The sequence below is a fragment of the Lissotriton helveticus genome, chromosome 9, assembly GCF_964261635.1.
Source record: "Lissotriton helveticus chromosome 9, aLisHel1.1, whole genome shotgun sequence".
Classification (NCBI taxonomy): domain Eukaryota; kingdom Metazoa; phylum Chordata; class Amphibia; order Caudata; family Salamandridae; genus Lissotriton; species Lissotriton helveticus.
In genome coordinates, this window is record NC_136070.1 from 558945851 (window position 1) to 558971805 (window position 25955).

The following is a 25955-nucleotide window of genomic DNA, read 5'->3' on the forward strand; positions in this document are numbered from 1 at the left end:
TGTTGTCCGAACTCCCCGGGGAATTGAAAGGGCAAGTGGTGAATAGAATCCATTGTCCTGAGGTCACAGGCTCGAGGAAAGTTAGGTGCAGGTTAGGATAACCGGGAAGCACTAACTAGGGTTTTCTGAATACATGTGTGAATAAATGACAGTAACGGGGTTCATTGGCAAAATTCCCATAGTGACGTAACCTAGTAAGGGTCACATCGGAAGAGTAGCAGGTTCCTCGGAGCTAGCGTGAAAGCAGAGGGGTCCGCTGAGAAACCTTAAATTCGGAATATATCCCGGAAAGAAGTGGATGAGTTTAGGGGAATAACAGGTTCACCGATGTTAGAGTGAAGGGTAGGCGGAAGAGATCTGCCCGCAGCGAGTGAAAAGTAAATGGAAGTAGTTTACTTGCAGTAAAACAATTCTTTTTCTGTCTAGACACTTGAGCACTGTGGCGAATGTGTATTTGTTGTAAAATAACCAAGCACTGAGCACTTTAAAAGAAAGAAAGTTTCCGTTACCTTGTGAAGGGAGGGAGTCAGTCGCGAAGCGCCTCTGACGTCACTCTGTGCCGCGCTGGGATTGGTAGAAGCAGCGGGCGGGTAACGGAGCTGGAATTGTAAAGGAGGGGTGAGCGCCAGAGCGTGGGAACTGTCTCACGAAGGGGCCGCGCACCCATTGGCGGAGCTTATTCAGAGCCGCGCACCCATTGGTCGCACGGATTTCTGAAGCGCGTTCTGATTGGAGGTAGTTTGTAAACAAAGTTTAGCGTAGAAGTCGTATGTGGCACTCGCAGACTACAGGAACTCGACCTGATCCAAGGCACCTAGGGTTTGAAAGGGATCAGTGGAAAACTAATAGATACGATATTATGTACGGAACCAAGAGAAAATTGTCCCTTGTAAGTAAGGTGAAAAATTATTTCAAAACGGACAAACCAATTAAATCTAGGGAAGGTGTTCTTGTCCCACCACCTAATACTCCTGCCTCATTCATGATGTTTGACCGAGGGTACAATACCTGTGTGTGGTTGGAGAATTGGGTGAAGTACACAAAAGATGACGGAGTATTGGCTTTTCCGTTAGATGGTACTTTCAATGGTAGGATCCTATTTAATTTAAGGACTCGGATGAACGAATTGCATCCCAGACCGAGACTAACGCAGTATGAGGCATTAGAGGAATGGGAGATTGAGGCTTTTGAAAGAGAGAGACCCCGAATGGACAAGGGTTTGACCAAGTGGTACCCCAGGCTGAAACAGGAGTCCAGGGATAAAAGGATGAAACAGTGGAGGCAGAGCATGATTGTTGAGGGTCTGTTTCCCATGATGCCGGCATGTCATAACCCTGCAGCGGGTGAGAAAAGTACTGAAAAGTGTAAGCATTGGGGGGCCCCGGGGGAATCAGATGATGAACTGATAGATGACATCTGTACCAGAAGTCCGCCACCTTATAATGAGGGAACCCGCCCTTCCAGTGTAGGAGATGCTCCCCGACGCCACTTCCTCAAGGAAGAAGACAGATTCTTAGGACTGGGAGGGGGTGGTCAAGTATTGCCCTATCCTGAGAAACCCGAACCGGCGGAAACAAGGGATATATATCCCAAAGTGCCCGCAAGCCAGGAAGAAAAATATTCAAGTACGAAAGTTTTTTTCCCCAGACCCTTGTATGAAAGCGAAGAGAAACCATCGAATTCAGGACTGCCTTTTGTTCAACCTCCATATGGGGAAGAGCGCAGGTCCTTTAACACTGGAACTTTATTTCCGAAACCAAATTATGGTGGGGGACCAAGTGAAACGCATCCTACTGCCCCGAGTTTTACTCCTCCCTTGACCCCACAGATATTACATGACACGACTTTAAGAAGGATACTAGTGGAAAAGGAGCAAGAGGCTCTAGCTAGACAAAGGACAGAAATAATTCAGAAAATCTCCCAGTTAAATACCAGCCCTGAGGCATTGACTATTCCAGTAACTATTGGACCAGTTGTCCCGTTATACGGAAATGGTCAGGGAAATCCGATTACTCCAGTTATGACCCCAGTCACGGCACCCCGGAGACAGGAACCGATAATCATAGATGATCAGTCCAGTGAGTGCGAGTCTGAAGTTGCGTTCTTGGACTTGCCAAACAAACCGACCGGAAAGGGAATGCAGCAGAGGCATAACCCTTTTAATGCGAAAGAGATTAAATTAGAATCCGCAACAGGCACTAGGAATGTCTCTCTGGTAACTCCAGATGAAATTGAAAGTTGGAGTCGTGAATTAGAGAAACAGACTCCGCAAACGAAACCTTTAGACCTTTACAAGCTGAGGGTGGAAATAGAAGAATTAATGGCAGGAAATGTGGGGTTGGATCGATTGAATACCTACTCTGAAGAAGAATTGTCGTTTATATGTAAAAGCTTTACAAGGAACACCAGAGTGCTCCACGAAAAACTGACCGAAACAGCAGTTAGTATGGGGGTAGATATCTCAAAATCCAAGCCCTTACAGAAACCGTACAGAGCAGACTTCTCAGACAAAGATATAGAGCACTTGAATGTGGCAGGGAAAAAGCTGCAGATTAAAGAATTATTGGGAGTACTACAGAAATGGGGAGATGTGGAAAGATGGAGAAGCAGGTGGGCGAAAAAGAGGGAAGAGGCTCGCTCCCGACAAGTGACTCCTGAATTTGCTTTAAGGGAGGTGGAGAAACCTGAACAGTTATGCCCCATGCGCGAAGTACCTGGAGGGAAATATGTGCATGTCCCCTGGTCTAGACAGGATATTGTGTCCTTTACGAACGATTTTCCAAAATTACGAGAGAAACCAGTGGACTGGTACAGGCAGGTGGAGAGGTTCGTGAAGGTACAGAAATGTCTGTGGAAAGACCTGGATGGGTTTTTCGACATTGTGGTTCCGGTGGATTTATGGACCCAGTGTAAAATAGCCATAGACTGGCCCAGTGAGGAGTACCCAAGAAATAAGGAAACAGGGGAGCCATCAAAAGATGTCATGCGAAAATATGAGCAGGTGATTCAGCATTTGAAAGAAAAGGTGCCCGCAAAGGAAACTGATTGGACAAAAATAGATAGAACAACACAGGAAAGGGACGAGACAGTGCACTCCTTCTATGAGAGGTTATTGCAGGTATTTAAAACATACAGTGGTATTGATAACATCGATTTGAAGGACATGACGCATTTTATTTACAGGTTTGTAAATGGTTTAAGACCTGAAATTTGTCAGTGGATAAAAGATAATAAAATCTGCTGGCATACAAAGAAAATGGATGAGGTCCTGCGGTACGCTAAGTACTGCGAGGACGAGATGGCAGAAAAGAAAAAGGCCCTTAAGGAAAAAGTGATGTGGGCTCAGGTGAAGCTCGCAGAACAGCAGGAAAAACAATTGAGTAACATGGTTAAAAATGCTGAGAACAAAAGTCCTGGGGGAGGGGGTGGAGGAAAGCCCCGGCCAAAATTTAGCAGGGAAGAGGCTATGAAGAAATTTCCCTGCCATCAGTGCGGCGAAATTGGACACTGGCGTAACGAGTGTCCTCAATTAATAGATGATAATGCAAATACTCCTGATTTAACTCCACAGACGCAGAAAGAAAGGCCAAGAAAGACTCAACCCCAGGTAAAAACAGTTCAGGTGCCTCGAGCACCCAAGCAGGTATACAGGGGAAAGCAAGCAGAGGGTGAGGAGATAGAAGTTTGGGAAAGCGGTGAGAACAGAAATACAGCAACTTCGCAGTATCTGCTAAATGATACCTTCCTTTGTAATGATCAGGACTGACGGGGCCTGAGAGGGGAGGACGAGGAGTGCGTACTTGGCGCTTCCTTGCCGGTAGACTAGTCTGGACCATACATTGAAGGAAAGGTAGACGGAAATGATGTCACCTTTCTGTTGGACACTGGCGCTACCCGTTCTACTGTAAGAACAGTGGACGTTCCAAACCTACCCCTCTAGGGAGAAAATATCCAAGTAGTGGGTGTATCTAATCAATTGATTAGTACTCCTGTTACCGAACCAATGGAGATTTCAATTGGAAATTTTAAACAAATGCATAGATTTGTCGTCTGTGACACCAGTCCAGTGAATCTACTGGGTCGTGATTTGCTGTGCAAAATGAACTGTACCATCTTTTGCACACCAAAAGGTGTTGAAATACAGACCCCGGATGAAGATGGCATTTATAAATTATTGTTACTTAGACCTGACTCAGAAATTAAAAGATTGACCCTGCAGGACCTGCCCCAAGAACTCCAGGAAGCGGTAAAGCCAGAGGTGTGGGATTTCACTGGAAAGGATGTGGGATTAATGAAAGATGTGGACCCCATTCAGATAGCCATCAAGGACAATGCAGTATATCCTAACACTAAGCCCTACCGAATGAATGCTGAAGTGAAAGCAGGTGTCACTCTGGAAATACAAAAATTATTAGAAGGAGACATCATACAGGAAGTGATGAGCAGCCCATGCAACTCACCGATTATGGGCATCAAGAAGCCTAGTGGCAAGTATAGGGTAGTGCAAGACCTGAGAAAGGTAAACAAAATTGTAGTTCCTTGCTGCCCTATTGTCCCGAACCCTGCAGTGATTCTGTACCAGATTCCTTGGGATGCTGAGTGGTTCACTGTGATTGATTTGTGTCATGCATTCTTTTCGATACCCCTGCACCCCGACAGCAAATTTCTTTTCTCATTTGCCTTCGAAGGTCATGTGTATTGCTGGAACAGGGTCCCTCAGGGGTATACAGAGAGCCCCTCTATCTTTAATCAGATCTTGAAAAAATGTCTAGAGACTTTGACCTTACCTGGGAACTCTGTCTTAGTGCAGTACATAGACGACCTTCTACTGGCGTCTAAAAGTCATAGGGACTGTGTAGTTGACACCATTGCCCTCCTAAATCATCTGTGTGAGAAAGGGCATAACGTGGCCCCTGACAAACTACAGTTCTGTGCAAAATCAGTGAAATATCTAGGACACCAGATAGAAAAGGGTGTTAGAAAAGTCACATCAGAAAGAGTGAGAATAATTCAAAAGATGCAGTTGCCCCGTACTCAAAAAGACGTCAGAATGTTCCTGGGTGTACTAGGCTACTGCAGGCAATGAATTCTGGGATTTGCAGCCTTAGCCAGGCCTTTGATAAAAATGACCACGAGAGGAATGCCAGACATTGTAGAATGGGACGATGAAAGCCTAATGGCTTTCACAAGACTGAAGAACTGTCTGTGTACAGCCCCTGCGCTGGGAATGCCAGATTATTCCAAAGAGTTTGCCCTATTCTGTGACACTCGCGATAATTGCGCATTGTCAGTCCTGACTCAAGAACATGGCACGACCAGAAGGCCTGTGGCCTATTTCTCTGCTACCTTGGACCCAGTAGCTGCTGGGTTACCAGGCTGTCTGAAAGCAGTAGCTGCTACCTGTGCAAGTTTGGAACAGAGTGAGTCCATAGTCATGGGACATCCTGTGACTGTGTATGTTTCACATGGAGTGGTAATTCTATTGACCAGAACTAAAACGCAGTATCTCACCCCTAGTCGGCTGACTAAATACGAGAGGATTCTTGTGGGTGCAGCAAATGTAAGCATTGTCAGGTGCGGTATTCTGAATCCTGCCACCTTACTCCCCGACTCCCTGGAAATGGAAGGTGGGGATGATGATGAACATGATTGCATTGATCTGACAGAGTTCAGCACAAAACCCCGCCCAGACATAAAAGAAACGCCATTGCCTGAGCATGATAAAGAGCTGTTTGTAGATGGTTCCTGTCTAAGACATGAACTAGGAGGCCTGAGTGCTGCCTATGCTGTAGTCTCCTTAACCAAAATTGAAGAAGCAGGTTATCTATATAACATAAAGTCTGCACAAGTAGCCGAATTGATTGCTATGATAAAAGCTTGCAAAATTGGGAAAAACATACGCATAACAGTGTATACTGACAGTCAGTACTGTTATGGAGTTGTGCATGACTTTGGCCAATTGTGGCTACAGAGGGAATTCCTGACTTCCTCAGGTACTCCCATTCGGAATGCAAAGGTTGTGCATGACCTTTTAGAGGCCATCCAGTTACCCAAGGAACTGGCAGGGGTAAAATGTGGTGCTCATAAGAAGAGCATGGACAAAGTATCACTGGGAAACGATTATGCTGACCGAGTGGCCCAATGGTGCGCCAAAGATCGGTATATCGTAAATCCAAAACGAGGGGGGCCAGGAACCAGCTGCCAACTTCAGGTGTTTGAAGAAGTGCCTACTTGGGATGAAGTGAGAGAGTGGCAGGAGTCGGCTCCTTGGCAAGAAAGAGAGAAATGGAAGGAGGATGGGTGTAGACCGAGACGTGTGGATGGTGTCATCTTGGGCCCAACTGGTATGCCTGTATTACCCCGACACTTGCTTGGCACAATGGCAAGATTAATACATGAAGGATCACACATTGGTAGGGATGCCATGATTCTGGTATTTCAACAGACTTGGTATAGTAAGAAGTTCAGGAAAGTAGCAGAGTCCCTCTGCCAGAGGTGCCTGTCATGTCAACAGATGAACCCAGGCAAGAGGACAATGGTTGAACGGAGCAAAATTGGGAGATCAGGGGGTCCCTTTGTAAGGATACAGATTGATTTCATCACCATGCCCCGTTGTGAAGGGAAGCGATATGTCCTTGTCATTGTTTGCGTATTTTCAAAATGGGTAGAAGCTTACCCTACTCCCCAAAGTGACGCACTGACAGTAGCGAAGTGTTTACTAAAAGAGCTGATACCTAGATTCGGGGTGCCATTCATTATTGAATCAGATAAGGGTGGACATTTCCAGAATGAAATACTGGCTGAACTCTGTAAGGCCTTTGGAATAAGGCAAAAACTCCATTGTGCATACCACCCAGAGGCTTCTGGAATAGTGGAACAAGTAAATGGAACTATCAAAAACAGATTAGCAAAGCTGACAGATGCTACTGGCATGACCTGGGTGAAGGCCCTGCCCCTGGTCCTGATGGGACTGAGAAGTGTTCCTGACCGCAAGACAGGCCTAAGTCCCCATGAAATCATTATGGGAAGAGTGATGAGACAAGCATGGGTGCCAGGAAGCAAACTGTTGAGTATTACTGATGATTTGGTGCTTGAATACTGCAGAAGATTGGGTGACCAAGTGCGTTCTATCTCTCGCCAGATTGGAGACGACGGCATCCTCAATCCAACGACTCCTCTCCACAGCTTGGTTCCAGGAGACTGGGTCAAAATAAAGAAGCACACTCGATCAAACTGTCTGGCACCAAGGTGGGGAAAGAAACGCCAAGTAATCCTGGTAACAACCACTGCAGTGAAGGTCGCAGGTGTTCCCCAGTGGATCCACGCTGGCCACACCCAGAAGGTAATACCAGACAAAGAATTTGCAGAAGAAGGGCAACCAGCAGAGGACTCTGCAGGAGACAGACCTGAAGTAGCTGACAACGAGCAGCCCAGCACCAGTCAGGCTACAGGAACAGCAGACGTTGGCCCAGGAGTAGTTGACTACGAACTGCCAAGAATCCAGCCTGCTGAAGAGGTCCAGGAAGCTGAGCCAGGAGTAGCTGATGACGAGCTGCCAAGCATATGGCCAGAAGAATGGATACCGATGATTGATCTGACCGAAGATCCTATCAGAACAAGAGAGCGACTTAGTGAAGGTAGAGAGTGGACTAGTCAGGAAAAGCAAGGCACAGGCAAAGAACCTCAGCCGCCTGAGATTCACATCAAAACTGAGGAAGGAGAAGGTCAGACAGGGACAGAACAGGTGTTCGATACACCTCCACTAACTCCTGATGAGGATAAGGGACAGCTTAGACATAGAGTGATAGTTCGAGCAGAAGAAAATCAAGAGATCGAAGTGCTTGAACAGGATCAGATAGGGTTAGAAGAACGGGTTCAGGAAACAGAAACAGAAACAGAGACAGAGACAATCGAAAGCCAAAAACAAAATATTCCTGAACTAGGCCAGATTAGTAACCAGGCAGAAGAAATTGATGATAGCCCTGGAATTAGCGAGATAAGGGAAGAAGAAGAAGACAGTGAAGCAGAATTGCCACAAGCTAAAGAAGATAAGAGGATAAGAGAAGAAGGTGAAGTCCAAGTACCCACTAAGAGACTAAAGAAAAGAAACAACCTTGAGCCTAGGTTCATAAAGAGACTAAGGCTAAGGATAAAGACGGTGGAAGAGAAACGTGCAGAAGCAAGGAGAAGTGCACGGATAGCAGAGCAAGAAGAAAACTCTTCCAAAAGAAGGAGTGAACGATTAAAAAGACAAAACAAGAAATACAAGTCTCCTGAATGGACACTCGTTTTGGAAGAACTTGAAGATCTTGATATAACTGACGTAAGCGACGGAGAGCCCGTCCCTGAGTACTCTGCTGAAGAAGAAGACGAACCACCGTGAATTTGCACAAAGTAAGCTAGCTGTGTAAAGACACAAAGAGGGGTCAAGAAACTTCTTCTGAGCCGAAATGTCTGATTCAACTGTGAATGGTAGACCGAGTTGCAGTCGTTGCAAGACGTGCTGCAAGGTGTGTATATGTAGTATAGTAGTACTGATAGTAATTTGGATAGGACTAACAATCTTTATACCCTTCACTGTAAGTAAAGATACTAACATTGTCCCTACTGAAATTGTAAATACCGACAGTGAGGAGTTGACAACACAGAGTGTAGCAAGACATGAGAGAGCACTGAGACAAACAAAACGAGACTTAGAAGCATCAGATGAGGGAGGACTACATTATCATGGAATTAAGAACAGGACACACTTAAATGTTTTTGCAAACTTGTTAATACACTATGTAGAGACTATGGAAATTGAAGATTGCTATGTCTGCATGAAGCTACCTACTTCTGTGGCTGAAGGCGTGACATACCATCACTTGCCATTAACATATGGAATCTCCTGTAGCATTTTAGCTAGTTTATTTTACAAAAGAGGACCGTTACAGTACTATTACTCTAATAATGACGTAATATTTTCTGAACTTCCTATACGTGGGAACTTGAATCCTGTACATACCAAAAGCGACACCATAAGATATATGGGAGACTACTTCTTGACCATAGGTAACATTGACATAGCAGATGCACACAGAGATAACTTGACTTGTTCTTTGCGTGAACAGGAAAAGATGTTCCTGAACATGGCAGAGAAAAGAAGAATTAAAATACAAAAGAAGGCTAATGACGAAAGTCAGAAAAAGCCAAAGTGGGCAGAGAACATGGAAGGCACCTCAAATGGTGGGGCGGGACCTGCTCTGTTGCTGGATTTTGAAAAGAAAGGCAAGCTATGTCTTCACCGCGAGAAGACTAGCTATTATAATAATGTTTTCATTGGTTCCAGTGAATGCGAACATAATTACAAGGTAATTGGAGGTTGGGGTTTCAAAAATGGGTCAGAGCCTGTGTTTCCTGGAATTTATTATATTTGTGGGGACAAGGCTTATTTCAAATTGCCGGATCACTGGTATGGAAGCTGCTATTTTGGCATTGTTTTCCCGAAAATATACCATGTGAATGGAAAAGCTGGAAGCAATGAAGATACTAATGGCTTAGTGCGTAGTAAAAGAGAAAGTATAGGTGAAATTATGGGTAGTATTTTCAGTGCACTGATACCTGGAGTGGGAGTGGTTCTGAACACTCACAGAATTTGCAAATTGTCTACTATAGTAGATGTGCTGTCTACTGAAACAGCTCATGGATTTCTGCTGGTCAATACTGAAATGGTTGCGATCAGATCAATGGTTTTACAGAATCGACTTGCTCTTGACACCTTATTAGCGAAAGAGGGCGGAGTCTGCCGGATGTTGAAGGCGCAACATTGTTGCACTTATATTCCGGATAAAAGTGTACAGATCAAAAGATATGTGAAAAACATTACTAATTTGACAAAGGAACTCAAACCACTCGAGGTTGATAGTGCCTGGAAGAGACTGGTAGATGGTCTCTCAAATGTAGGTCATTGGCTTGCTAGTGTAGGTAAAAGCTTGTTGTTCAAGATACTGATGCCAATTGGTATTATAGGTCTTATTATATTTCTCATTTTTATCTGTTGTAAATACCGCAAGCGCACCAAGAAGCACGAGGTAAATGCAAGAGGGTTGAAACGGAGTGTGGATGAAATTGAGTTGGAGGAAGTGAATGATCAGATATACAAAAAGGTGAAGACTTCTCACCCTACTAAAACTGAGAGAGAAAAGTTAGAACGATTGCTGGAAGAGATAGAGCTATATAAAGTATGAAAGAAAGTTGGCATCTGGTTCTATTTTTTGTGATGATAGTAAATATCATCAAAGAGGGGATTGATGAAGCAAAGCTTCGCATATTTTGCGGCTTGCCGAAGTCAAGAACCTCGTTTATGTGTAATACGGTAACAAGTGTATGTTTTACTAACATTTATGTTTAGTTTGGATAAGGATCGTGAAGCTTGCACATGTGTTTTACTAAAATAATTTACTCGAGTCACCTAAAATGGCCGCTGCTTGTATTTTAGTTACTGCGCATGCGTCAGCCACACTCACGTGTTCTGACGCGTCTGCAGAAGTGGAGGGAAAGTTATGCGCATGCGTAATTCATAGCTGTGCTCATCATGTGGTACTGCTCGTGCCACTGCTCTTGTGGTCGTATCAATGTAGCTAACATTTAAATGCATAAGTCTATTTCTTGATGATGAGTTAAAAGTACAAACCCTGTGATGTGTTCTCATGATGACATTATTATGTATTAATTTGTTTTCGCTTACTTTTCATGTATCGCGGGGAATGGGGGTCTGAGTGAGAGGAGAGCCATATTGGAGGTCCCTTCTGCGCCTGCGCCACTTTCGGCAGCACAGTGGACCTTGACTGATGGAACATAGCCAGTTGGCAGCGATGGGCGAGATGCTCCTGAGAAAGTCACCTCTGCCCTGCGAGAACGGCGAATGTTGCTCCTCATATGATACAATGTTAAATTGTCATTGTGTTTCTGCACAGTTTCTCCTGGGAACCCCAAACTTACTAGGCGGTACCCTACTATGCAAATGTAGGCTTGAGTTACTATGTTGTGATTGGTGTGTTACCCAAATCCTACCTAAGGACCAATCCAAATTGAGGGATTCTGACACTTTGCAACATTGGGGGGTGGTACACTGTCCCCAAACTGTATATCTACCCTGGGTTCACCTAGGGAGCTGTCCGACTTGTCTGGTTTAGCTGACCTGTCACTGACCCAACGCACTCAATAGGTGACTGAAGATACAGAGAGCTGCGGAGCACTCTGTCCGAATTTGACCATAGACTAAGGTTCTACTGAACCTTAAAGTGCTGGCGAAGCACTTAACTGGGAGTTCGCTGACCCAATCGGGGTCTTGATCGATAGCTGCAGAGCGGGTGGAGCGCAGGCGTTGCTTCCGAACTGTGGATTCCGGTCCTGTCCTGAGCGGTCCTGTCTTGAGGGTTTGCTGTCCTGTCCTGAGGGTCCTGTCCTGATTCCTATCCCGAGGGTATCCTGTCCTGTCCTGGGTGTCCATTCTGCACCTGCTGTCCTTTGAGGGGTATCTTTCCTTGAGGGTTTCCTGTCCTTAACTGACCCGTGGCCAGGGTTTGGTTTTCCACACCAATCTAGGTAAATATTGCTCTGAAACTCTTAAAATCTTGCACCTTCTGAATTTCTAACTTTTGCTTTAATAAAGTTCATCATTGCATATGTTATATTTTCCATGCCTTTCCGCAACTACTGAAAGTCAATTACATATTTTCATAAGTTTGTTCCTATGTCTTCTCACTTGTTAGAGATTATATTTTGCATTGCAGTTTGTAATTTTCTGATATGGTCTAGAACTTCATTACCTAGACTGTTCAAAGGCCCCTTTACTTTAAGTGAAGCGTGTTACTCATTATAGGCCCTCCTATAGTTACCCATACATAGTCTGCCCATGCTTAGATATTACTGAATTGCATAGTATTTTTTCTCTTGCATTTTATATCAGTATTTCAATGATTACCCTATCATTATTTTTATATAGCTACATAATTTACATTATCTTGGTCATTGATTGTCTCATTCTTGTATACTTGATGCATGAAGAGAACGAACTTTAGATAAACATTTTAAAACTTCCAGTTGTCCGTGGTCATTTAAACAGTATTTGAACATTATTGGTTGGGTTTGTATTTTGCTGCCATTTCTTTACAGCTAGATCCCTGATTCATTGTGGTCATTAGGTACCCGTGTTAGTGGATGGTAAGTCGGGTACGCTGAAACAAATAGTAGGGAACACACACAAATTGGTAGAGCTCGTGAAGTCACCTGGTCAATGTGTATGGTAATTTGAAAGTATATGGGCCCTGAAGCCGGAAAACGGCGAAAACTATTGGTCGGGTGGCCTCGCGCGCTCTATCACTGTCACTGCAGTCCGGAAAAAAACTGACGTTTGTGTCAGGGCACAAAACAGAGCCCAATAGAGACCCGTTTCCAGGCCCTCTTTAAACCCTTGGCTGCTGGGGTCATTCCCCTGCCGTGCTGGGGCGAGCCGGGCGCGCACAGCGCCCCGTTGCTCATTACGAGCTCAGCTGAGCCATGGTGGCCGTGTGCTCATGACGAGCTGAGTTCGTCATGACCACACCCGTTTCATTAGAACGCTCGCACAGCAGGGGAATTTGCCCAGCGTGCAAGCATTCTAACGGCCATGACGAGCTGAGCTCGTCATGAGCACACGAGAACCGTGACTCATGACGAGCTGAGCTCGTCATGAGCGTGAGAGAGGTTAAAAAACTGCTGGTGCTCAGCACCGGTGAGACCTGGCCCACTTAAAGCTCTGCTCTATCTGATCACAGATTCTTCACAGCGTGCCCTTCTATCCGTTTTGTGGGGTGGACTTTAGGGAATTAATAATGTTTCACACTAGATTCACACATGGGCAAGGTTTTTATTCTGTCAGTCATGCTCCATGGCTGAGGGGGATGGAAAAGACCAATGAATAAACTGACCACAGTGCACAAGGGTGATGCCTATATGCAGCTCTGTGTGTTAAGTTCGGATGCAGGCCAGAATCTTAGCGGAGGCTGATGACACCACCTGCCAGCACGTAGAAGCTATTTCAAGTATTTATGGGTCCAGTCTGGCACCTTCTGCTATTCACAAGATGGGGAATCTGCCATTAGAAGTATCCATTGGAAATATGTCTAAAATAAAATTGTGCGTGTTACCCTCAGGGGCCGTTGGCCTGGATAGTTAGCTGATCGCCCCTGTTTTATTGCACCCTTAAAAGTCGCCCACTAGTCCTCAGCTTACTGAGAGTTTACCTGTTTACCTCTGGCAAGGTCATCACTGGCTGCAGTAGTGTTTTGCCAAGCTGCTGCGGGTATCCCGGGCCACGCTTACAGGTTTCCACTGCTTTCCCACAAGGGATAATAAGGCTTCAGATTTCTGCTGCTACCCTGCATCTCATGCAACTCCCACTGACAGAGTATTTCTGATGTCACAGTAAGTAGCTCTTTTAGTGCTGGATTTTATCTTTCACTCTTTCTACGTGTAGACCAGACGTCTCCAACCTTTTCTGCAGTACGAGCCACTTATATTCAATAAAAATCTTCCTGAGTGACTAATATTAGTGTTGTAATAGTAACTCAATCACACCAGATTACCTTGTTGGCCATGCTATTCAAGACCATCAGCAGCGATCACCTCAGCGCATCAGGCAGAGGTACCAGCAGTAATGTAAACAAGCATTTGCAATGCAATAGGTCTCGCATTTACGCAAGCTTGAGCTATTGGCATTGTCAATGTTCAAGTTCAAGTTCAGGCATTTATAAAGCACACTACTCACCCAGAGGGTCTCAAGGCGCTAGAGGGAGGGGTTCACTGTTTATCGAATAGCCAAGTTTTCAGTTCTTTTCTGAAGGAGACGTGGTTCTGAGTAAGGCGGAGGTGGGTGGGGAGCGAGTTCCAGGTCTTGGCAGCCAGGAAGGAGAAGGATCTGCCACCCATGGTGGTTTTTCGGATGCGCGGGACTGCGGCTAGGGCTTGATTGGATGATCTTAGTTGGCGGGTGGGATAGTAGAAGGACAGTTGGGTGTTGAGGCATTCTGGTCCTAGATTATAAAGGGCCTTGTGTGCGTGGGTAAGAAGGCGGAAAGTAATTCTTTTGTTGACGGGAAGCCAGTGGAGGTTTTTTAAGTGACCGGTGATGTGCTCTTGGCGCGGGATGTCTAATATGAGTCTCGCAGATGCGTTTTGGATGCGCTGGAGCTTTTTCTGTAATTTTGTTGTAATCCCGGCGTAGAGAGTGTTGCCATAGTCCAGTCGACTCGTGACCAGTGCATGGGTGACAGTCTTTCTTGTTTCGAGGGGGATCCAGCGGAAGATCTTTTTGAGAATGCGAAGGACGTTGAAGCAGGAGGACGATACGGCGTTGACTTGTCTGGACATTGAGAGAGAGGAGTCTAGAATGAAGCCAAGGTTACGTGCATGGTCAGTGGGTGTGGGCGCTGATCCCAAAGCGGAAGGCCACCAAGAGTCGTCCCAAGCTGAGGGGGAGGATCCAAGGATGAGCACCTCCGTTTTGTCTGAGTTGAGTTTTAAGCGGCTCTGTTTCATCCATTCGGCTACTTCTTTCATACCTTCGTGAAGGTTGTCCTTGGCGTTGTTGGGGTCTTTGGTGAGGGAAAGGATCAGCTGGGTGTCGTCGGCGTAGGAGATGATGTTGAGGTTGTGTCGACGTGCGATGGAGGCGAGGGGACTCATGTAGACGTTGAAGAGGGTGGGACTGAGTGAGGAGCCTTGAGGTACGCCGCAGATGACTTCGGTGGGCTCTGAATAGAAAGGGGGGAGTCGGACTCTCTGTGTTCTCCCGGCTAGGAACGAGATGATCCAGTCCAAGGCTTTTCCTTGTATGCTGATGTTGTTGAGGCGTTGTATGAGGGTGTTGTGACAGACCGTGTCGAAGGCGGCGGAGAGGTAGAGTAGAATGAGGGCCACTGTTTCACCGTTGTCCAGGAGTGTTCGGATGTCGTCGGTCGCCGCGATGAGGTCGGTCTCGGTGCTGTGTTTGGCTCGAAAGCCGTTCTGTGAGGGATCCAGGGAGTTGTTGGATTCAAGGAAGGCTGCGAGTTGGCTGTTGACGGCTTCCTCGATGACTTTGGCCGGGAAAGGGAGGAGGGAAATGGGTCGGTAGTTTTTCAGTTCTGAGGGGTCTGCTGTTGGTTTTTTCAAAAGGGCGCTGAGTTCGGCGTGTTTCCATATTTCTGGAAAGGTGGCGGAGTTGAAGGAGCAGTTGATGATATCGCGGAGTTGGGGAGCGATGACGGAGTCAGCTTTGTTGAAGATGTAGTGGGGACAGGGGTCAGAAGGTGATCCAGAGTGGATTGAGTTCATGAGGCGGATGGTATCTTCAATGGTGATTGGGTTCCAGGAATTGAGGTAGTTAGTTGGAGGGGTGGGATCAGAAGGGGGTGGGGTGAGTTGGTCATTGGGAGTGTTCTTGAAGCTGTTGTGGATGTCGGCAATTTTGTTGTAGAAGAAGGAGGATAGCGCATTGCAGAGGTCTTGGGAGTTAGTGATGTCGTTGGATGCTGCGGGAGGGTTGGTGAATTCTTTGACGATATTGAAGAGTTCCTTGCTGTTATGAGAATTGTTGTCGAGACGGTCCTTAAATGCTGATTTCTTGGCGGCTCGAATCAGTTGGTGGTGTTTGCGGGTGGCTGTCTTGAGGGAGGCCATGTTGTCTGAGGTTGGTTCTTTTCTCCAATTCTTCTCCAGGGTGCGGCATATCTTCTTGGATTTTTTAAGGTCATCGTTGAACCAGGGCGCCTTTTTGCTGAATGATTTCAACTGGTGTTTTTTCAGGGGTGCTAGTTCGTCCGCACTGTGTGTAATCCATAGCCTGAGGTTTGTGGCCGCTTGGTCTGGGTCCGTTGTTAGGGTGGGAGTGTTTTGGCTGAGGGATGCGAGGAGTTGGTCGGTGGTGATTTTGTTCCATTTTCTTCGGGGAATGGGTTGTGGACGGTTGTGGGTCAGGGTTGTTTTGTAGCTGAAGTGAACACAGCTGTGATCCGTCCAGTGGAGGGCTGTGGTGTGATTGAAGGAGATGTGCTTGCTGGAGGTAAAGATAGGGTCGAGCGTGTGTCCGGCTGTGTGAGTGGGGGTGTCAACAAGTTGTTTGAGTCCGAGATTGGACAGGTTGTCCAGAAGGGTGGTGGTGTTGTTGTCGAGAATGTTGTCAAGGTGGTAGTTGAGGTCTCCTAGAAGAATGTAGTTCTCGGAGGCGAGGGCGTGCGGGCTGACGAAGTCAGTGATGTCGTCGCTGAATTGAGATCGGGTGCCTGGGGGCCTGTAAATGAGGGTTCCTCTAAGGGTGGTCCTGGGGTCGGTGTGGATCTGAAAGTGGAGGTGTTCGGCGGTTGCAAGATTGTCGTCGGAGCTGGTTGTGATTTTGATGGTGTTTCTATGGACGATGGCGATGCCTCCTCCAGTTTTTTCATTGGTGCGGTCTTTCCGAATGATCTTGTAAGTGTCCGGTATGGCTATGGCGATGTCGGGGGCGGAAGATGCATTCATCCAAGTTTCAGTGAGGAAGACGATGTCAGGTGACACAGTGTCGATTAGGTCCCAGAGTTCAGTTGCGTGTCTGTGGACCGAGCGGGTGTTCAGTAGGATGCATTTCAAGTCGTTGGGTTCGGAGCTGAATGTGGAGGAAGTGTGTTTGGTGAGGGTCCTGAAGCAGTTGAACTTACAGGAGAGGCAGGAGAATGGGCCGTGGGTATGTCCTGGGGTAGCTACGCAGCATAGTGGTGTGCGTCCGGCGTTGAAGGCGAGGAGAGTAGCGGCATCATAAGTTACTCTGGGGGGTTGGGAGCGGCATAGAGCAGGGGGACGGGCGCTGGTCGCGGTCCAGGCGCGGACGGGCTTACCTTTGGCGCACATTCGGCGCGCAAGGGGCGCGTCCGCTGCGCGATAATCCATCTGTCATATATGGATATAGGAGGGGGAGGGGCGAGGGAGGGTCAGCTGGGAGGCGGGGCGGCCTGTGGGGGTTGGGCTCAGAGGCACCAACAACAACAAATGAAAATGGCGGCAGCGTATGAAGAACGAAAGTCGAGGTAGGCTGGGGCACAGGCAATCGACGATGCTTCCTACTTGATCGCGCTATTGATGTCAGGGTGAGAGATAAAGCGCCGTGTTAGCAATACCCCAGAAGCGTTGGTTGCGAAAGGCACAGTAATATAACTTATGGCACTAGCAAAGGCAGAGATCTTAAAACGCGAACAATACCCCAGAAGCGTTGAAAAAGGCACAATATGTAAAGCTAAGGCACTCGCGCTGCAGTGCTAAGCTAAGTATGATGCAGCAGTTAAGGCAGAACAAGGACAATAATGCAGGTTACGATACCACACAGGAGCAGGGCGAAGGGAGCGACCGCTTCTGAACTCGTCAGGACGGTCACAGCGCTAGCGGGGGTCAGAGCAGGCTATGCAGTCCGTGGGAGGGAGGGTCAGCTGGGAGGCGGGGCGGCCTGTGGGGGTTGGGCTCAGAGGCACCAACAACAACAAATGAAAATGGCAGCAGCGTATGAAGTCGAGGTAGGCTGGGGCACAGGCAATCGACGATGCTTCCTACTTGATCGCGCTATTGATGTCAGGGTGAGAGATAAAGCGCTGTGTTAACAATACCCCAGAAGCGTTGGTTGCGAAAGGCACAATAATATAACTTATGGCACTAGCAAAGGCAGAGATCTTAAAACGCGAACAATACCCCAGAAGCGTTGAAAAAGGCACAATATGTAAAGCTAAGGCACTCGCGCTGCAGTGCTAAGCTAAGTATGATGCAGCAGTTAAGGCAGAACAAGGACAATAATGCAGGTTACGATACCACACAGGAGCAGGGCGAAGGGAGCGACCGCTTCTGAACTCGTCAGGACACGTCAATGACAATGCCTTTTATTTATGTTTTAAAAACAAAAACATAAATGAAAGCTATTGTCATTTACATTGCCACTAGCGCAAACTCGTGTAAATGCGAGACCTATTGCATGGCAAATGCTGGTTATATAATTCTTCCTTGCAGGGCATGCTTCACATTGCATTCCGCTCTCTGTGCTGCACTTTGCTCAGTGCTTATAAGCCAATCTTACTTAACCTCAACTGGGACAAGTTTCCATTAACAAATTATGCTTGAAAATACATTCACACACTTTGGAAAGACCCAGGTGCTTTTGCGCCCAAACAGAGTTAAGAGTTTTCTTCCAATGAGCGGCAGTCTGCGAATGGTTATTCTTTAATGCTACACCATGCTTATCACTTGTTTTCGGAATGGCTCCTCTTTAAAAAGCCACTTACAGTATGGACACATGTTCATATACGCGAAGGTGAATTGTTAGTAAGTGAAACGAGGGGCACGCATTCAGGATAGGAGCGGGAACAACAAGGAAGTAGGCGATAACTTTTTAAACGAGTGGTGAGCGTGCGAGCCACAAAGAGACATGTTTCCTATTATAGCGCACGCCTCTCTGCACGATAATTGCAAACAGATGTCGGGTCTGTGGGTAACTGACACCAATAGGCCATGGGCGGAGCAATGCGCCCGCCTTTGGCCAATTGCGTGTTGTCTTTTTTAAAAAGACGCACGCAAAACCAATTGCAGCCAACGAAAAGAAAAGCATACGCCCGAGCGTATGGTCAGCTTTTAGAAGCCCCTACATGAAGTCTCGCTGCACGAGCAATGCTGTGCACTGCAACGCTAGGCGCGAGACCAAAAAAGGCCTTATCATTTGGCAATACCTCTACATGAGTGACACAACAGCCATAGCGTATTGTCCCGGGGCCTAAATTAATAATCAGGCCTGGGCGTAGTTCGAAGAGTGTTGCTACACGGAACTCCACGAAGTTACAAAAAAAACTCAGTGAAGTTCAGTGAGTGGCGGAGTGCAGTGTGAACTGCAGTTTGTGCTGTTATTCCTGCCGCTCGGGTAAAAATTCTACCCAAGCGGCAGCGCGCGCTCACGAACTTACCGTTCCTGCTCGCGATTTGCGATCGCGAGAGGCGAAAGAACTCCGCTGCACATCGCAAAGCGGAGTTCTGCACTCCACAAGCTCTGCGGAGTGCAGAGTGCAGAAAACTCTGCAAACTCCGCGAACGGAGCGAAGTTCACCACCCAGGCCTAGTAATAATAAGCCTCCCCAAAGCGGCATGATACATCACTCAAACATTAACTTTAAATACAACATAACATGTGGATCCGTAAAGCGCATGTGCAACCTAAAGGGTACATTAGTGCTGAAATAACATGTATATTGTTATCCAACACATTGGTTGGAATGGCTGAACTGAAAATTCAATTGGCAATTCAACCATTTTGCTCCAGCCTATGAGTTCTACAAATACATACATTCTCATCTTAAATACACACTTTTCAATTTTGGCAAAATAAATATTCATCTAACCAAGCAAAAGCTTCTCATTTAGTAAGTTGGGTCGTATACTGGAGAACTTATTACAAGTAGCTGGAGAGCTACTAGTAGCTCATTAGCTACTCGTTGGAGAAGCCCAAGACCTCCCCCCCCAATTTCAATTACAGAGCTAAAAGTATCAGAATGCAAAGCAGAGGCGTGGATAGATTAGTAAAATCATACTTAACAAGGGCAAAGGGAGAGCTCTGTTGTGGGTCTTGCTGCTAATCCCACCAATTCAGCTTCTACTCACCTCACAAACCGTACTGCTACACCTGTATGCCCTCCCTTGTGGTTGGTGCTATTTACTTACTTGAAAGCATCAATGGCACGGACGGAGGTGGTGTACTGCGTCAGAAAGAGCTGCACGTCGTTCGATGTCCAATTATACGTTTTGCATGGCTCAATGAACTGCAGAAAGTAAGGGGACAATACAAAGAATCAAAGGTCAAAAACCAGAAAAGTGTTGTGTAAAGGAACTGGAGGGTAGAACTGACTGAAACCACTTAGGACAGAAGGGGGGAGAGCGCACAGACAGGAGCAAGAGGGACTGGAGGAAATGGGGACTCAAGAATCGAAGACCTCTGAGAACAAAGATGGTTCAGGCTGCCAAGTTTTCAGTCTGTTTATTTCCTGGTTTTATATGTGATACAAGAAGTGACACTTTATCATGAACTTAATCATTGTTCGAAACCAATAAGTACTTAACTTTCATGTGGCATAAATGACCACAAGTACTATACTTATTGATCCAATGCAGAGGTATTGATCAAAACAATAAAATAATAGAGCCAATAGATTCAAGTTGGACTATTAACATCATTGTGTATTTTTAAAGGGTCTTCTTCTTCCTAAAGCAATTGGTTACAATAGGTGTTGGTAAACTATGCAAGCACTTCATTAGAAACAAACTTTTGTGTGGACAAGACTCATTTAGGTTAGAACGCATCGCGTCCTCTTGCCTACAATAAAATATTGCCTAAAGCAGAGTGCTCCGGTGTGGTTTGCTCTTTCTGGTCTGGTGTGGGAAGGAATTTTGTGTGATGTAACAGCACACGAGACGTCTGTGAGCAAATAAATATATATATATGCAAAAAAGAAGGATAGAACTTTGTGCAGGGAGAATATTTATCTGCTCTTGTGTAGCCTTAGAGTCCTTTGTATGCAGCGCCTGAAAGAATTTAACAAAGGCCACTTTATGTCATATTCCTCTGACCAATGCTCCCCAGACTCCTTGTTTACTATCTCCGTAGCTATGCTTTTCCAGCTGTCCACCCTCGTCTTCCAAGCCAGTAACCTCAACCTTCACCAAACTCATGAAGCACCAATTTACTGTCCTCTCACCTTCTCCATACCATCTCTTCGAAATAATCTGCTAGTTCTCCTTTTACAACTTTAATTTAGTTATTTAGCACTGCCTGGGCATCAATGCAGTTGATCAGGTCTTTTTCAACTCCAGTTCATTGTCTTTTTGTCTTATTATCCTCCTTTTATAAACCGCAGAGAAGCCTGCCCGAATAAAGGCTTTATACGTGTACCCTATAATGTGCAAGTGGCAGAGCCTTTACTTACTTTCAAAAGCTCGACTGCGTCATTTTTTAGTTGTTTGATAATTAGAGGAACCCCTAATAAAGTCCTTTCCAATGTCCATCTGGGTGTAGCTGGAGTCTTGTCAATCAGAAGCTCTAGCTTCATGGCAGAGTGATCCGATAAATGTTCTGGTGGATGTACTAATGCTTTTACTTTTGGGGCCAGCTTTACATCCATCAGGAAAAATTCTACCCGAGAAGTATGACCATATATTTTTTTATTGTGGAAGGTAAAACCCTTACTATGGCCTGCTCTCTGGCTCTGTCTCCAGATCCAGACCCAAATCTTTCATTATAGAATGAACACAGGCCTTCATCTTAGAGGAATTCACTCCTGGCTTAGTTGTAGATTTTTCCAAAGTGGGATCTAGCAGTATTTTAAAGTCTCCACCCATCACTATATGACTTCTACTGTCCACTAGCTGGCTATTTACTTCTTGAAGTGGCTTTGGGTCATCAAGATATGAACCGTAATATCCTAAAAAAAGAGTATCCTACTATGTATTTTATATCATTGCTAAGACTCATATCCCTCCAGGGTCTGAAACATAAATAATTTACCATTCTTATTCAACGAATTTCCCAGCAGAATAGCTACCCCCTTCACATTGCATGTCGGATTAGTGCATGCTACCTGGGTGACCCATTTTTACCCTAATGTATTTTTTCCCACTGTTCTCGGAGTAAGTGTGTTTATTGGAGTATTATAATGTCTTTGTCTGATTGGTTTAGGAATTCTAAAATTCTCCTCTTCCTACCAGCTACTTTGAGTCCATTTACGTTCCATGTTAGGACCCTTACATTTAATTTATTAGTTAAATCGGTCAGTATGAAGGGCCTTGTCTTTATTGTTTTCGTGATTTCGCCATACCTGCTGTCAAAAATGAGGACTTTCTTTTACTCCCACATGCTCCCCACCCAGTGTTTAAAGTGACTCTTTTTGTGTGTGCTCCCTCTAAGCTGCACCCTGGAGAACCCGCCAAGCACAGTTGTTGGATAACTCCTAGTTCCCTTGAGCGTCAGCTCTCCGGCATCAACTCTTATTTTGCACGTAACTGTTGAATTAAGCTTTCAAGCTCAGCGGGATCTTTGATATTATAATCTTGTCGTTCAACAATAGCTTCAAAGTAGCTGGAAACTTCAATTGAACTGTGGTGCCTAAAGATCTAAGTTCCTGGATGAATTTCCCCAGCTCCCATTGCCTTTGCTGGCTCGTCCTAGAGATATCCGATCTAATGCGGACTGTCAGCTCACCTTTAGTGAAACTATTTTCTTTTAAGGATTTAGAAAGAATCTGTTCTTTTAGTGAATAGGTTGTAACCCCTTCCATGCGGATGACGGCCGGGAGCCGTCAAGGCACACAGTGCTCGTGTGCTGATGACGGCTCCCAGCCGTCATGACCGCACCCGCGATCGGAATGTGCCGCACAGGCGTAGAATCGCGGCCGCGCCCAAGAGTTTAAAGTTAACTAGTATCTTCCTTGGTGTCACCCTTTTGGGGTTTCTTTTGAAGGGGTCCCAATGGATTCTTTGTGAATCAGACTGAAGATCCTTTAGATCAAGCAAGGGGATACACGCCCTATTCAGGCTGATCGCAAATGCTTTCAGGTTCCATCCTGCTTCTTACGGGATGTTTAACATTCTTAAATTATTTCTCTTAGAGTTATTTTCTAGTAATTCTAGCTTCTTGTGGAGTACTTTTTCCCCGTCTGAATCTCTCTACGACGGACGTCTACCTCCTTATTTAACGCCTTCAAAGAAGCTTCCATAGAGAAGAGCCTCTCCAAGAGGTCCATCATCTTAAGTTTTAGACTGTCACAGTCACCTTCAATTTTAGCTTGATTTTTCTCTGAAATTGCAAACTTTAATTTAATCTCCTCCATCAGTCATTAAAAGAGACGTTATACAAGGCTGCCCTGCAATATCCTGCATTAAGTCTCCCTCCTCCTGAGGGGACCCTTGTGATTCGTGCAGTTCCCCTTCCCCATTTATCTCTGGAAGATCTTAATTGAGGGCTTGAAACCTATTTGTAGCACTAACTGTGCACTTTCAAACGGGGCTTGTTGTTCTGCTTCCATATTAGTTGCTAGCAAAGGCAGTTCTAGTTGACTGGGACGTTCCCCCCTTCTTCCCTGTCGCTTTTAGTCTGTAGCCTGTACCTTAAACAAGGATCTCAATGAGGGCGTAATTTTGTCTCATCCCCCTCCAATTTAGCTGGGTGCCTTTGACTCTTTAAGTTAAATGAGCCTGCTCTCTCCCCAAGATGATGAACAATAATATCTGTGAAAGGTAAACCTAATAATCTATACTGCAATTTGCAATTTGAGACAATTCTAAGCTAATCTGTTTGTTTCTTCGAGTGTATCTACTCTTTTTACCTTGGCATTCTCTTAGATCTGCTTCAATCTCCGCCTGACCTGATGCCCCCAGTGAGCTGCCTTCTTGATGCTTCTAAATAACTTGTTGAAATAGTGCAAATCACCCGTATCCTGAAACTAAATTTAAATCAACTTTTATACAATAACACACTCACATTTTTCATAAAACGAACACATTTTTTTTTCAGGAATCCACTCTCTGAAACCTAAAACTAAACGTAAAGAAACTTGTTTCAGGCATCGGCTCTCCCTAATCCTAAAAGTAGCTTCCACCTGCTGCCTCCTCTGTGACCTTGTAGAAACTACTCCGCAACAGCACTTTGCTCCAGTCCGCTCAAGTGCCGGGAGGCCGGAGTAATTTCAGAACAGCGCCGACAGAGTCCTTCTAAGTTCTTCTGAGGTAATCGTGCTAGTACACTGTAATGTTTTCCTGCCCGTAGCACCGGAGAAACTGAGAGCTATTTGCCGGCATGTCAGCTAACTGCCATGTTCCCCCAGAGACGAGGGAAATAAGCACTGAGGAAGTGGAAAGAAGGCTTAGAGGTTTAACAAGCATTTGCAATGCAATAGGTCTCGCATTAGGAAAGTTTGAGCTATTGGTCTTGTAAATGACAATTTTTTTATTTGTGTGTTTTTGAAAATAGCTAAATTATTAGCTTTGTAATTTACAATATCAATAGTTATAACTTTCGCAAATGTGACACCTATAGCATTTGTAATGCAACATGTTTTGTATTTACGTGTGTTAGACCTGTCAGCCCTAGGGTGGTCTTTCCCTGTGTTTTTTTTGCCCTTGCCTCATTTTTCCCACCATCTTTTTGTTGGCCCTTAGGTCTTCGGGCACCTTTTTCATGGCTAATCCATGTTAGGGTGCAGGTGCTCTCTACTTCAAACATGGCTGCCACTGGCCCCTGCTACTGCAGCGTGGTCTTTTTAGTGTAGCACCCTAGCTGCCAGGAGCAGGCTGGATCCCCATACAATGTTGCAATGCCAGCCACCCCTCCCCTGTCCATAGGTAGAGTGGGGAAGCTCCTGGAAGCTTCCAGAAGAAAGGCGGAGCTGATTTTTGCCGCCTTAGAGAGTGGTCACCTGACCTGGGCATACTTAAGCAAGGGAGGGAACTTTTTCCAGTCAGTTGGGGCATCACTGACCTGGGGAACCCACGCAGGAGTTTTAGGCGGGAGGGCCTAGTTAGGAACCTATGCTACTGGGAGTGACAGGATTTAGGTGCTGCCTCTTAAGCTGGGTGAGGTGTCCTAGACTAGCCCCCTGATCTGGCCCAGCGCAGGGAACCCCAGGGTCCATCTGCAGTGACTGAGGAAAAACTCATCAAGCCTCTAACTCACCCCCCCCCCCTGCAACTTCAAGAAACCATCACCTAAGGGCGCAGAACCATCCAAGCGCCAAGAAGACTGCTTTCCTTTGACCAGAAACTGCTGGGGGATCGACCAGGCACTGGACTGTGCTGCTCTGCGCACCCCCTGCCTGCCGTGGGCCTATCAGCCCCACCTGTCTCCCCCCTGACTGGCTCTCTCTGCCTTCCATTCTACCTGCATTGCTTGCTGTCTCACTTTAAAAGCGCTATAAGTGGTCCCCTCTTCAAGCGCTGTGCCAGAGACTGCCTGTTCATCGGAAACTATTGAAATTGCCTTCCTTGCCCTGCCGCGCCTAGCGCTGTGAAGCACCTCCCAAGCGCTGTACCTTGCTCCCCTCTGAGGCGACTGAGGGAATCCTGTGACGAGCGCGGCATTGGCGCCACTCCTTTGATGCCCCGGGGCGCTTCCGGCCGCCAGCGCTGCTGCCTGCCCTCGCGCCGGGTTTCGCGTCCCAAGCGGAGTCCGCGCCGTCACTGACTTCCCCCTCGGCGGCCCCCGTGTGCCAGGAGAGGGCCGTCGCATCGAGTGGACCAGGCCGCGTAGGCCTGAAGGCAAGCTGTCCCCCCTCACGTGACGGGGAGCGCGGCCGCGTCACCGGCCACGCCCCTGCCAGAGCCGCGCAGCCATTGGCAGCTGCAATCGAGCCCCTCATCAGCGCCGGCACCCGGAGAAGAGCCAGGATTCGCCGCGGAGGGGTGGTGGAGAAGCCCCGGTGCCCCTCTGCTCTGCCCCGCATTGTGTTGCCTTGCCCCGGCGCCGGTGCTGTGTGACAGTGCCTGCACCGCGCCGGGCAGCGTGCGGACCCTGGTCGGAAGGAAGCTCCTCCCTACACCCCAAGCCACCGCAAGGGCCCCGGAGGGCCGAAGTACTAAGGTAACCCCCGGGGAGGAGGGCGGTAGGCCGGGTAAGGCCCCGAGGTCGCCCCTCCCCCGGGGAAAACTGTGACTGGGCCCCGTTGGCCCCCCCTAATGTTTATTTATTTCGAGTTTTATATAGCGCATAGTTACCCTAGAGCATTCCAGCGCTTGTTCCAGAAACAGAAAGGTGGCAGTCAAATGAACTCAGAGACATCAATTAGAAAAAAAGATGTGTTTTAAGGAGAATGTGCCTCGAGTATCTGGGAGGCCTGGGGACAGACTCTGTCTATACCCCTTTGAACTGCCTTATTGCCAGTTTTAGGCTTGGAGCCTGGTAATTGAACTGTGAG

General features: G+C 46.6%; 1 protein-coding gene across 3 annotated transcripts in view; it reads right to left on the reverse strand.

Moving 5' to 3' along the window:
- The window catches only part of FIBP (FGF1 intracellular binding protein), a 209230-nt gene that overhangs the window by 23450 nt on the left and 159825 nt on the right, over positions 1–25955 (reverse strand). For all 3 annotated transcript variants that reach the window (XM_078660458.1, XM_078660459.1, XM_078660460.1), the window contains one exon: positions 19720–19817. In XM_078660458.1, coding sequence (XP_078516584.1) covers positions 19720–19817 — 98 coding nt within the window. The remainder of the gene's footprint in view (positions 1–19719; positions 19818–25955) is intronic.